This window comes from Mustela putorius, unplaced genomic scaffold (genome assembly GCF_011764305.1).
Source record: "Mustela putorius furo isolate JIRA1106 unplaced genomic scaffold, ASM1176430v1.1 tig00004035_pilon_pilon_pilon, whole genome shotgun sequence".
NCBI classification, from domain to species: Eukaryota; Metazoa; Chordata; class Mammalia; order Carnivora; family Mustelidae; genus Mustela; species Mustela putorius.
Window position 1 is genome coordinate 582,945 of NW_025422171.1, and position 13,266 is coordinate 596,210.

The window sequence follows — 13,266 nt, forward strand, 5'->3', positions numbered from 1 at the left end:
GAGGCTATTGTCCATCTTGATGTCCATTTCCTCTGACCTCAGATGGTCTAGGGGGTGGTTCGCTTCTGCCCAAATCCCTCTGTGCTCTGGGAGCTTCCTTCCCCTAGAAGACCCTCACTGTCTAGAGAACCTAGGGATACAGAAGGCCCTGGCTGTCATTGCTGACCACCTACTGGCTGTTTCCACAGGTTCTGTTCCTTCAGGATCCAGAGACCAGGTGCCAGGCCTACTTGGCCAGTGAACTGTCCTCCTGGCTACTACTGCCCTTTGGGTACCTGGAGTCCCACCCAGCACCCATGTCCCAGGGGCACCTTCCGAGAATGGCCTGGCGCACGCAGTGCTGAGGATTGTAGGCCTTGTCCTGCAGGACAGTTCTGCTCAGATTCAGGTGACACTAGCCATTTCTCTGGGACTTTGCAGGGTCCTTAACTGATCCGTTTATCCCAGAGGCATTCAGCCTGCATGCGGGTAACATCATAGTTTCCCTCCCATCACATATGACCTGAAGCTCTATATAGGAGACATTGCCTGAGGCCTGAACACGGGGATGGATAGAGAAGGCAAAGATGACCTGACACTGACCCCTGAGAATTGACAGCGGGGAAGGGGATAGAAAAAGACAACCAAGAACATGAATATCCCAGCACAAGCACACTGATTTCTGGAAGACAAGACACTCCAGTTGTCTTGGAGTTGGGGGGACATTGATCCCACAGGGGTTGAGGCTTCATGAAGCTCTTGCAGGCTTTGAAGTTGATGGCCTTGTTTAGGAAACAGGGGCTTCTGTCCAGAATGGCAGGGGACAGGACTTCAGGGAGACCCTGCCAGAGTTGAGCCTAAGAATGAGAGGCAGTACCACAGTGGAAAGAGAAGGAGGACAAAGTACGGTGTGTCTTTGTCCATTGTAGCTGTCTACCACATTCATGTATAGATCACCTAGAACCAGATATGGTAGAGCAGTAAACAGTGCTGGGAAGCAGAAGAAGGGAGGTATGAATTCCCACAAATGGTCCCCCAGGAACCCCCTAGGAGCATTATTCTGTGTCACACCATAAAAAGGCTGAGGATGTGAGGCTTTGGTCCATCACCTGCAGCCAAGGCAGGAGAACCCTGCACACCTCCAACAACCACAACAGAGCCTCTACTTCTAGGTTCCTAAGTCAGTACTCTCTCACTTTGGCTCTACATGAGCCCATGGGATATGACCAGACAGGCCTTTTAACTCACTTATCCTCAGAATAAGGCTGTTTTGTTGCAGATGAAAAACCTAAGTTGAGAAAGGCCTCCTGCACAGCTGCACAGGGAGAGAGCTCTGAGCATGAGGGGACATGGGGTCTGGCTACAAAGCCTAACTCTTTGAGCCTCAGGGCACACTGCACTTCCAAGCTTAGGCACAGATCCAGACATACTTCCAGGTCCCTTTTCTCCTTTTCCATCTCATTGGCAGCCAGGCCCACCATCGTGGACTCAGCATGCCTCCACCCCTTCTCCACAGGGTCCGGAAAACCCTTCCCAGATGGGCTATGCTCGCCAGGTTATTATTGTCCTCCTGGCCAGACTTCAGCCACCCCTACATCATTCCGGTGCCCCCGTGGCTTCTACTGTCCAGAGGGATCTCCACAGCCAAGGGCCTGCGAGAACGGAACATTCCAGCCCCAGGAGGCCAAGGGCTCTTGTGAGCCATGCCCTGCAGGATTCTACTGTGAAGCCTCAGGCACAGGTAGGCTCACTGGGGCTGAACACAGGGCCCCCATGTTGTTCTGGGTCCCAGGGTAAGGTGCTGGTAGTTCGAGCCCCTGCAGAAGTGATGCCTACTTGACAAGGAAGAGATCACCTCCCTTCTAAAAGGCAGGGGGCAAGGGGGCGGGGCAGGGACTAACAGTGAATTGGCTCAGTGCAAAAGGAGACCCCTGGTATCTCCCTTATGTCCTCCTTTAGATTTGGCTTTAGAAGGTACCTTAGGAATTCTTATGTCAGAAGTTTGGTTGTCATAGTATTACGATCTACATGCACCCCTTGACAACTGACAGTAGAGTGGAGGGAAGGGGACACCAAAACCAGCCAGGTACAAGGAAAGGACATGTTAGGAAGAGGCATTGCATGACGACTCATACCCTGGCATACCCTGTGCCAAGCTCAGGACAATAGGCACCAGATGCAGGACAGGACAGTCTGAGGTCTAGGACCCGAGGATCTAGGTGGCTGTGGCCTGACTCAGTTTTCTCAAGGTACATTCTGCACACTTGAGGTCATGACAGGGCCTTGGTCGTGTTTAGAGATACATGGGTGGCTACTGGCCTGGCAGAGAAGCCATAGCAAGGCAGTGGTGTCTGCAGACCAGCATGTCCAGCAGGGACGAGTGCCACCTTCTGGAGAAAGGGAGCTTTACGCTCAACAGATAGCCTCAAGGCTGGAGATCTCTGGAGCCCACAGAGGTCTCCTGGGTAGCCATTGAGGGTCTCCCTCCAAGCCAACATGCCCAGAAATTGGACAAAGAATAAAGAACATTGACTGAAGACCTGGGCCAGGTCAGCTTCAGAGCCTGGGGTTCCCGTCTCTGACCAGGATGCTCAGAAGGTAGTGATCCCACTGCAAGCTCAGGCTAACCCTGCCATTGCCCTCTAGGTCCCACGGCTGGTGGACCCAACCTGTGCCTCCAGGGCTACTTCTGTCCCCCCGGCTCCCATTCAGCCATGGCCAACCCATGCCCTCGGGGGACATTTGGGCCCAGGCAAGGGGCCAGTGCAGAGCTGGACTGTGAGTTGTGCCCAGCAGGTTGGTGGACTCTGGCTCACGGGACCTTGGGAAGCCTCGACTAAAGGGCTGAGAAGAAAATGAAGAGAAGTTGAAGAAGGGCAATCAACCGAGTCCATGAGGGAATGTGCCTTGGTCCCCTGGACCTGTACTGTCATGGCAGCCCCTCTCAAGTCTAACAGCTAGGGCAAGGAAAACAAAGTCATGTTCAAATATGGGCCAGGGCCCCACTGACCTACAGGCCCACAGCTCCCACCATCTTTTGGATTCTCCAGTCCTCCTCATACCCTGTGGCCCAGCCCACCCCACATGTAGCTCCAGGGCTCGGGCAAGACCAGCCCCATGTTTTCTTCAGAGACCAGGGGTTGCTGGAGAGAAATTGCTGCCTGGTCAGGGCAGATCCATGTCTCTCTAGCTCATTCTGCCCCGCACTCCCTGTATTCTGCCTGGCCATCCTGCCAACACCTTGTGCTACTCTGAAAGCTGAGGAAGGGAGGAACAGGTCAGGCACAGCCCAAGAGAGACTGGGCTGGTGCCAGAGCCAGTGGGTCTGCTTCTTCTAGGGATGTTCTGCTCATCAGAAGGGCTGTCCCAGCCATCAGGGCTCTGCCACGCGGCCTACTACTGCACAGGAGGAGCAGTGTCACCCACACCCCTCAGACACAAGGTATGTAACGCTGGGCATGGCCCTCCAGACGTGTATCTGAGCCCACCTGCAACACCCCCGGGGTACTGGACCACAGAGCTGGCCAGTGTCTCCTACTAGGCTGAGGGTCGAGTGCCCTGAGGGCAGGACCATTCTCACCTCTGTGTCACCAGGGCCTAGTGTGGGACCCACCCTGTGATAGTTTATCAGTGATTCTAAGATGTGCATCTTTTTCACATTTAACATCTCTAAAATCAGCAGTGTCTTCTAATCCATGGCATCTGTAAGCCAAGGTGGCAGTGACCTTTTTTTTTAATTAAATTTATTTATTTTCAGCATAACAGTATTCATTATTTTTGCACCACACCCAGTGCTCCATGCAATCCGTGCCCTCTCTAATACCCACCACCTGGTACCCCAACCTCCCACCACCCCGCCACTTCAAACCCCTTAGATTGTTTTTCAGAGTCCATAGTCTCTCATGGTTCACCTTTTTCTTTTAAGTCATTCGCCTTCCAGTGTGTGACTCCTGGGGGTTGATGACATGTAACGATAAGAGCGGTAACATAAACAGAGGCTTTATTCGGTGCTGGCCAACATCCTGTTCTGTGTGCATAGTGATCCGGCAGTCCTCAGTGGGAAGTCCCATGGTCATCCTACTTTAGGCATGCAGCTACAGGTAGTATGTGGGGTTCTCAAAGCCAAGTGGTGAGAAAGAAATGGTCAATATGTAGGATCATTGTACTGTAGAACAGGGTAGTGGAGAGTCAGTTGGGTAGATGGACATCCAGACCCATATTGCACAAACAGATGGCGTGATATTGGTGTGATAGTTGACTCTGATTCTCGTTTTGTTACTGACTTGCTATGTGACCTTGAACATACCTTCCCTTTGCCCTCTCTGGACCCCAACTTCTCTTTTAGAAACTGCCCCTTCTGGAAGCCCCCAGTTCCACGCTGACACTACAGAGAAAATAGGCCCGGGGATGAAGAGTAGAGGGGAGGGAAGCCACTAAGTCAACAGTATGATTTAGGAAGTAAGAGACTCCTTCCGGACCTCCTCACTCCTCCTCCTTAGTCTCTGGCTGCCACAGGCAGAAGCATGTAGTAATGGGACGATTTTTCATGTAACGTTCCTATTTGCACCCTCCAGGGGCCAGCAGGTTTAGGCAGCGGTGTGTGCAACCTGAGACTGCAGCTCTGATGGAACAGCCTTTCTTCCTTCTTTCTGACTACACAGGTGGAGGCCCCAGGATTCTCTGGGAATGACATCTGCCCACCTGGCTTCTTCTGTCCCAGAGGAACAGGCTTCCCAGTGCCATGCCTGCCTGGGTTTTACTCCTCTGCTCCAGGCCTGGCCAGTGAGGACCAGTGCCTGCCGTGTCCCCCAGGGCACTACTGCAGCCATCCTGGGCTGTCCCATGCCATGGAAGCAGAGCTCTGCGATGCAGGGTAGGGTACCCTGACCCTGCAAAGAGGGAGTATCCCTAAGTCAGGTCTGACATGACCCCCAAGTCACAGATTAATCCTAGATCCTATGGTCACTCCTCAGCCCCTGTGAGGATCCTGGGCTAGGGTGATTGTGCCTCAGGATAGGAGCCTCTGATGTGTCATCCCTTAGATACAAGGCTGAACTAATCACAGCTTCTAGGGCCCTCCTAGTACTGACTTTCCAATATCTTAGAGTGCTGGGTTGCTGGGCCATCCCCGTGTCCCACTCAGCCCCAGGACAGCCTCCACGCCCTCTGTCACCCCTGCCAGGCCCTAGTCTTTACCCCCTTCGCCAACAGCCTCTGCGGACAGATGTCTGAGATTCCTAGCAGGTGCATTTTCCCCTTATTGTTGAAAGGGGTAGAGACTGGCCACAGCCACCAGTAAGCTCCGTTTGGGTCCTATGTGAAGGAAGGCCTGCCCCATCTGTTCAGGGCCCTGAGGACAGAGAAATTCTAGAGAAGAGAGCCATGCTTGTTCTAGGAAATGTCTAACCCTTCCCAGTACCCTTCCTGAGCCCCTACTGCATAGTTTCTTGTCACGGGGCATAGACATTTTAGAGTTGAGGACCAGAGGACCTCCTTCCATCTGAGGGATGGCCCTTGACTGTGGCCACTCTGGCTTTATCCTCAGCACAACTCTGATGACCTAAGGCTCCAAAGGCCACCCCTTTCTCCCACCTTCTACCTGTCCAGGACCCCATGGTCATACTATAGGAGGTTTAGCCACGGTTCTCCATTTCCTCAGGTACATCTGCCTGGGAGGCAGTGCTGTGCCCTCACCTTCTGATGGAACCCATGGCTACAGATGTCCCCCTGGTTTTCACTGTCCCCCAGGGGCTCACAGCGAGCAGCCCTGTGAGCCTGGCACCTTCAGCCCATTGCCTGGAGCTGACACCTGCCTGCCCTGTCCAGGGGGCACCTACTGCCAAAAGGCTGCTACTGTGAAGCCCACAACCTGCCCCAAAGGTAATGAATGCCCTCGGGCCAGTCTCTGCCCTCACTCTCAAGGGTAGAGGGATACTGGACATGACTGCAATGGACAGTGCACCTCAGGACTCAGTGCAGCTGGGACCTCTGGCCCCCAAAGCTCAGCCCTCTCTCAGAACTCAACGCTTGATAGCAAAACCTCAGCCTTCTCTGGTAGCCAGTGACCCACCTATAAAATGGGGCTAATCATACTGCAGAGGGAGGGCACAAGGTGAAGGTTGTTGTGGGAGGCTCACCTGCCTGGGGACGCTGCCACTACCTTCCTTTACATGGTCTGTGACCAGCCTCATATCTCGTTACTCTAGGTTCCCAGTAGGTGCCCAGGAGGTGAGTGTGCATATGTCACAGAGGGAGGAACACAGGTCTGAGAGGCAGGACATTCTGGTCAGTCCCACTCTGATCCTAAGGTGCCACTGTCCTTCAACAGCCACAGTGTGTCTCTAAAGCACAACCAGAGGACCCATGAGAACCCCACCCCAGGGAAGCTGCCTCCCTCAGTAAACACCCCACAGAGAAGACTACAGCACATCTTGTGTGAGACTCTTCAGCAAGTTGTTGGCCAAGGCCACCCTAACAGGTGGTCTTATGGCAGCTATTCCTTGAGGTGGCTACTGGGGGCTTGTGTAAAGTGCACATGACCCCACTTTCTCCATGACAAGAAACTCTCCCTCCTGACCTATGGAGCCAGGCCGCTCCTGTTACTTACTCTCACTAAGTAATGACCCCAGAAACCTCCATGCTGATGTGATGTGACATCACACAGGGGCAGACATACCACAGGGGCAGGTATACACACATGCACACAGGCACACCTTGGCTGTCTGCACACACACACACACACCCTAAAGTTCCCACCCCATACGCCTGGATTCTAATCCTCCCCACCTTCTCCCACCACTGGGGCCAGAATCCTCTTCCACATCCTTTCACTGTGCTCTCCACATCCCCTCAAGTCTGCCCTCACTTCTTTGCTGTGAACGGTAGGAGACTGTAGGGCCCAGGGAGCCACTGTGGGGTTGGGATGCATGGTGCTCAGGGACACTGGCCTTCCCCACAGGTCACTATTGCCCAGGAGGGACATCCTCCGCTCTTCCCTGCCCTGAGGGAACCCTGAACCCACGGGAAGGTTCTCTCTCCCCTAGGGCCTGCCATCCCTGTCCTGCAGGGAGGTATTGCCCTGGGGAGGGCAACGGGCAGACTGAGGGTGAGTACCAGCGACAGTGGAGCTAGGTCCTGGCTCCACTGTGTGGCTTCCCCTAGCGTTCTCCTTGGCTGGGCCACAGCATGGGTCTGGGTCTGACAGCCTGCCTCAGTGTGGGCCCCTGCTACTTCCTCCCTTGAACCCTGCTCCTCCCTCCTTCCCCTAAAAGTCCTCAGGCTTGTGGCCAAGAATAGGTTCTCATTTTAGCTCTGAACTTAGTGCAGGTGTGACCTCGGACAGGTCACTTCATCTCTCAGACCTCAGTCTCCTCCCCTGTAAAGTGGGGATGATCACAGTACACACCTCCCACAGTTGCTGTGGAGAGTGTGGTCATTACAAACAGGAGCTTAGAACAGTGCCTGGTGTACAACAAGTGCCCACACCTGTTACCTCCTAGAGCTACCCCTCCCCCTGGATTCCGTGTGGAAGCCACCAGCTAAGGGTCAAGGACTCCCTTCTTCATGCTTTAATTTCCCTTATACTTTGGGGTTAGGTACAGCAGACAGAGACTAGGGAGGAGGCAAGATATAGCATAGGCAGCTGGTAAGGTTTCCTTTGCTGCTCTAAAATTCTAGTCTTTCTATATCCAAGGACCCTGCTCAGCTGGTTACTACTGTGAGGGGGGAGCTGCCAGCCCCACTCCCCAGAGAAAATCTGCCTTTCCCCTCAATGGACCTTGCCCACAAGGCCACTACTGCCCCCAGGGGACTCTGTACCCTGTGCCCTGCCCCATGGGGACAACAAGGAGTAGCCCAGGTGAGCATCTGCCCTGTGTTTCCCATCCCCTCCCAGCTATGGGCCCCTCCTCCTTCAAACTCCCAACTTTAACACCCTAGACACAAACTGCACAATGGGAACATCTGTTTGTCAGGGTCTTTGGGGTTCCCACTGGGGTGGACTTGAGTCTGGGGGAAGGCCTGTGCCTGAGGGTTGGTGTTAGGGCTTCTTGTCCCTGGGACACGGCCCACTCCTCCACCCCTTAACCTGTGCCCAAAGCTGGGCTTTGCCCATGAAACACCAGGCTGCGCCACTGACCAACCCGAAGAAGAGATGCCCTAAGGGAGGCTCTGGCCAGTGGTTGCTTCATTCAACACATATTGTGCCAGGCTCCATTCTAGCAAGCAGGAAACGATCTCATCCTCAGGGGTTGATATTCCCGGTTGGGGACATACAGAGTCCATGAACCATGACCTCCCTATCCAAGGTGGCACCTCTGAAGAAAGCTGTGGACCGTGCCCAGCTGGATCCTTCTGCCCTGGCCTGGGCCTAAGCTCTCCTATCAGTGCCTGTGTGGCTGGCTCCAAATGCTCCTGGGACCTCAGGACCTCCAGCCCCATGGCTTTCCTCTGCCCTCAGGTACCTCCCCAGGAGCTACAGGAGGGAACCTGGTCTCCTAGGCTTGGGGAAGCCAGGGAACCCCACCCAGGATTCAAGCTGGAGCCCTTCAACTGGGGACCTCAGGCAATTTTCTGGTACCTCCTATGAGGCACCTCAACACTCCCATCTCCAGACCCCAGTTCTTTCTCCAGTGCCCCCACCCAGCCTCTGGTCTCCTGTACGCCAGTCACCATGGCCTGTACCAGCTGGAAGGAAGGACAATGCACTGACGTGCCTGAGCACACAACCATACCCAGCCTGGCTCTCAGAGGGACCACTTTGTGTCCAATGCACAGGGTCACTTCTGCCAACCAGGGTCTGCTTGGCCTGCCCCCTGCCATCAAGGGGAGTACCAGCCCTCCCTAGGCTCAGACACCTGCCTCTCGTGTCCACCTGGCTTTCACTGTCCTCATCCCGGCACCAAAATGCCCAGGCTTTGCCCAGCTCATGCCTACTGCCCAACCGGTAAGCTCTCAAGTCTCCATGCATCCCAGGCCCTCATCTTTCTCCCCAACATCCTCACCTATCTTCCTTGCTTCTTTCTTTCTTTCTTTCCTCATTTAAACTCCATGGAGAGCCTACCTCATGCCAGGCACTGTATTTGCACTAATGGTGAAGACCATCTGCATAGATTTCATCCTCCCCTCATCTCTGCCCCAAGCCCATTCCATCTGCTCTGTTCCCTTTCTTTTCTTCAGCTGTTGACTCACCCATGCACAACGTCCTGTCCCTTACTTACACTCAGTCTGGGGGTCCAGGGTGAGCACCTGGACCAGGATTATGGCAAACAGATGTCATCACCTATGCTGGTCTGGGTCAACCGTCTGGGAGCAGCTTCCTGAACAACACATAGAGAAGGGCTCCTCAGTGGTGTTGGGCCCCTGGAAGTGGAACTCAAAGTTCCACTTTGGTGCCCCAGTGATCACAAGTATGCTTTCCTCAAGTCTGAGTCAAGTCATCCTGAGCACACTGTGCATGAGCCCACCCTCACACAATACACACATCCTCACATCATACACACACCCTCACAGAACACATACACATATGCACAAGTGTACTTACAGTGCAGAGACACACAAACTCACACGTGTGCACACACAGTGTATACAGGCACACACACATGCATACACACATATCTATGCTGTCCCCAGGCAGCCTGGCAAACAAATAGGTATCCACAAAAGTTCAGTCTCTTCCATGTCTTACATTAATTTAGGCAAATCTTTCTGCCAATTTTAGGAGTTGTAACTACTTACACTTTGCAAGTGTTAGATTCACAGGTGATGCATACATTTGTTTTCCCTGTGACTAAGGTGTGAAAGGTTTATATGCCACTTTAAAATTAGTGACCTCTTAGCCCAGAATATTTACATTTCAAGTCCAAAGAACTTGGCCTGTTGTCCCCATGACTACTCATTATATTAGTCACATACACACACACACACACACACACACACACACACACACACGGAGGACAGCTGGTCTCTGGGGAAACACTGTTCTGCCTTCCTGTCCCCACCACCCAGACCCTAAACCCACTCTTGCTGAAGTTGCTGATTCTTACTTTAACCTCCCCTAACTAAAGTCACACCTTTCAGTTTCTTACCCACCCTCCTGGTCAGAAATTTTTTTTTTTTTTCAGCAGATGCAGCTGCTCCCTTCAACTTTTTTCCCTGTTGGAGGGACTTCTCTTATTTCCCATTCCAGATGTGTATACTGGGGTGTCCCTGGCACAAACAGCACAGGTCACAAGAAAATGTTGAGGTCAGCAAAGCCAGAGGAAGGCCCCCAGGACAAGGGCCACTGATGCAAGGGGGTTGTGGGGCAACCCGTGTTGGAGAGGAGGGAACCATACAGGCACATCCCACCCAGCCAGGCCGGGCAACAGGGCACTGTGGAAGGATTGGCTGGGAGAAGGCAATCTCCAAGAGAGATGTGCTTAGTATGGATGGACTGGTTCCAGCTCAGTCCCAGAGAACCCAGTGTCTGGCACCAAGAAGGCAGCCAGCTGAGCCTATTGGCTAGATTAAAGCCTCTCGCCCCTAAATAGCTTCACTGCTACCTAGAAGTCCTTCCCTAGGGAGTTACCCTTCTGTAAGGGGACAATAATCCTAGGGAGAGAGACTAAAGTCATGGCCATTTCAGCTCTTCAAAAGCTCTGAGAAAGCAGGAAGGAAAAGCTCAGCACCATGGGGGCAGCAAAAGGCTGATGGGTGGGGGGCCGGGTCACTAATTGATCCAGGCATGGAGCAGGTGGGTCCACAGGGATCAATGTGACCTGAGCCCTTAGCTGCCCGTCTTCACTGCCTAACCCCCCTCTCCAGGAACATGGTCCCCTCCTCCGTGTCCTCCAGGGACCTTCACATCCCATGATGCGTCAGGCCTCCGGGAAGAGGGTGACTGCTCCATCTGTCACCCTGGTAGCTACTGCAGGTCAGTAATAGCCCAGAGCCCCACACTGACATCGAAGTGTGCCCTCCAGGCAAAGAGGCCCAACAGGCCCTGGGCCTGCCCTGAGCTCGCCCCCTCTGTTAGTGGGACAGCAAAGGTGCGAGGGGCCAGGGCCCACTACAGGATGGCAGCCCTACCTGGCCACACAGGCCTGAACAGGGAAGGAAACCTGACAATTAGGTGAAGAGAGCTAGGACAATGGGGGCAGACCCAGGACTTGGTTTTAAATAATAATAAATGCATTCAAACTGAGGAAGGGTCAATATAAAATAAAAACAGCTCAGCTTAGTCCCTGCCTAAAAACATGGGAAATTTCCTTAGAGGCAAAATTCTTTGTGCCTCCAGTTAATACCAGAGTTCTGCACATACACCCGGGGAAAAAGAGGAACAATCTTTCCTTCTAGCTCCTCTTCTGAATCTTCTACAATGTGAATAGCTTTTGTAATTATTGGAGCTGGAAGGACTATGAATGTTACCTATAAACAGAATAATCAGAGAGCAGGGCTCAGGATGGCCAAATTCTACCTGAAATGTCTTACACCTACTTGGTATGGTGAAGACATGTATTTATACAATGGGCTCATTCTCACGGTAGCAGTAGAAGCCACTGGAAGAACGCTGTGCTTGGGATTCAGAGACTCAGGCTCTAGGGCTGCATGGGATAGGGGTTCCCCAGGCTCTCATAAGACCTTGGGGAGAAGCCCAGCCCTCAAATTAGCCCTTGCCCCAACTCCCCCAGAGTAACCAGACAAAAAGCATATTGGGGTTCTCTGGTCCAGAGAAAGCTCCCAACATTTGCTGAAAACACATACCTCCAATTTCCTGGGACTAGGAAGGGGGATCCTCAAAAGAAGAGTTGCTCTATTTCATGCAGAGGCAAACTTACTTCAAAGCAGATGATTTTCTACTTAAAAAGAGATCATGGAGGTTTCCTCAGATGCCCTTTCTGGAGGATTGTCTCCCTGTACTCAGGAAGTTCTTCCTGAGGTCTAGCCTGCTTTCTGCTGCAGAGTGGGAGATAAGACTAGTGGCCAGACTAGTCTTCTAGAGAGCCCAGGCCCAGGGATCTGGCAGGCCGCCAGCACGCCCAGGGTTAATGCAGAGAATGGGTAGACTAGCTGCCAGTTCCCTTCCTCCTCACCTCACAGTGACTGCCGCAGGACTACCAAGTTCCTCCAGGAGAGGCTCGTCCTGCTACTGGCAGTCCTGAGTCCTGCCCTTTATCCGCTGAGCTCCACAGTCAGTGGAGTAGACATCCAGGAATCTGTCTTTTCCGGAAGGATGCGCAAGGGTGGAGCTCCCAGTGCTGTACTGGGCCCAGCACCCCTGGGTCCGAGCCTCATGCCCCGTTTTATTGCTGGGTCTTGTTTCTATCTTATACATGGATAGATCCATGTGTTCTCCTGGGAGAGAGGTCAAAAGCATTTCACACTGTGGGTCACAATAAAACTATCTGAAACAAGGGCCTGGATCCCCTCTGGTGCTGAGGCACTGGGCGCAGATCAGTCCCTGCAACCTGATCTCACTCTTCTCCCCTCTCTGTGCTGTTAGAGGTGGACGGGTGTGGGGGAAATGCCCTGCTGGTTATTTCTGTCCTGCTGGGACCTCCGAACTGACGACACAAGGTCCCATGGAGTCTCAGCCCTTGTGCCCCCAGGGACAGCTGTGCGCCAAGCAGTGCCCACCAGGTAATGACCCCTGTTTCTTCCCCTTAGAGTGTGAAAGAGGCAGAGAACAAGGCTGCTTGGCTGCCACCACAGCACTCACCTGGGCAAAGGATTTCTTGTTTGGGTCAAAAACAGACCCTGAAAATAGCTAACTCCCATACCTGACTGACTAAGTAGAACCCGTGACTCTTGTCAAATCAGTAACGTTCTGAATTTCATTAGGTTTGATCGCCATGTAGGTCATAGAATTTCCTTAAAGAAATCATCAAAAATAGTTGAGCCCCAGTGTTGTGCAACTAACATGTATCTGCATGTGCATGTGTATGTAATTACATACATCAAACGTATGCGATATGAATAGACACCTAGAGCAATTCAGAAGGTTACTAATTTTACAAACATAAAAGCAAGTGAAGCCAGGACTGGCATCCAGACCACTCAACTCCTGGGCCAACAGAACCCCCGGGCCACCCCTGGATTCATGCTGTTCCTGCTCTGCCACAGCTGAGCAATCTACCTACCTTCCACAAGACCCAGTGTGACCCCTTATGCTTCAGGCTTTTACTGCCCAGAGGGCAGTGGAGAACCCACCTTATGCCCACCTCATACTGTGGCGGCTGCCCCTGGAGCCAAGCAGCAAGACGATTGTGGGCCTTGCCCTGCTGGGCGCTGGTGCAAAGCCGGTAAGTC

General features: G+C 53.1%; 1 protein-coding gene across 5 annotated transcripts in view; it reads left to right on the top strand.

The window, feature by feature from the left end:
* LOC101677584 (SCO-spondin) overlaps nt 1-13,266 on the top strand; it is a 147,948-nt gene that overhangs the window by 88,941 nt on the left and 45,741 nt on the right. For all 5 annotated transcript variants that reach the window (XM_045072408.1, XM_045072410.1, XM_045072409.1 and 2 more), the window contains 13 exons: nt 189-388; nt 1,496-1,720; nt 2,626-2,775; nt 3,318-3,421; nt 4,641-4,852; nt 5,639-5,859; nt 6,938-7,084; nt 7,673-7,837; nt 8,286-8,437; nt 8,755-8,923; nt 10,783-10,891; nt 12,461-12,597; nt 13,134-13,259. In XM_045072408.1, coding sequence (XP_044928343.1) covers nt 189-388; nt 1,496-1,720; nt 2,626-2,775; nt 3,318-3,421; nt 4,641-4,852; nt 5,639-5,859; nt 6,938-7,084; nt 7,673-7,837; nt 8,286-8,437; nt 8,755-8,923; nt 10,783-10,891; nt 12,461-12,597; nt 13,134-13,259 — 2,117 coding nt within the window. The remainder of the gene's footprint in view (nt 1-188; nt 389-1,495; nt 1,721-2,625; nt 2,776-3,317; nt 3,422-4,640; nt 4,853-5,638; nt 5,860-6,937; nt 7,085-7,672; nt 7,838-8,285; nt 8,438-8,754; nt 8,924-10,782; nt 10,892-12,460; nt 12,598-13,133; nt 13,260-13,266) is intronic.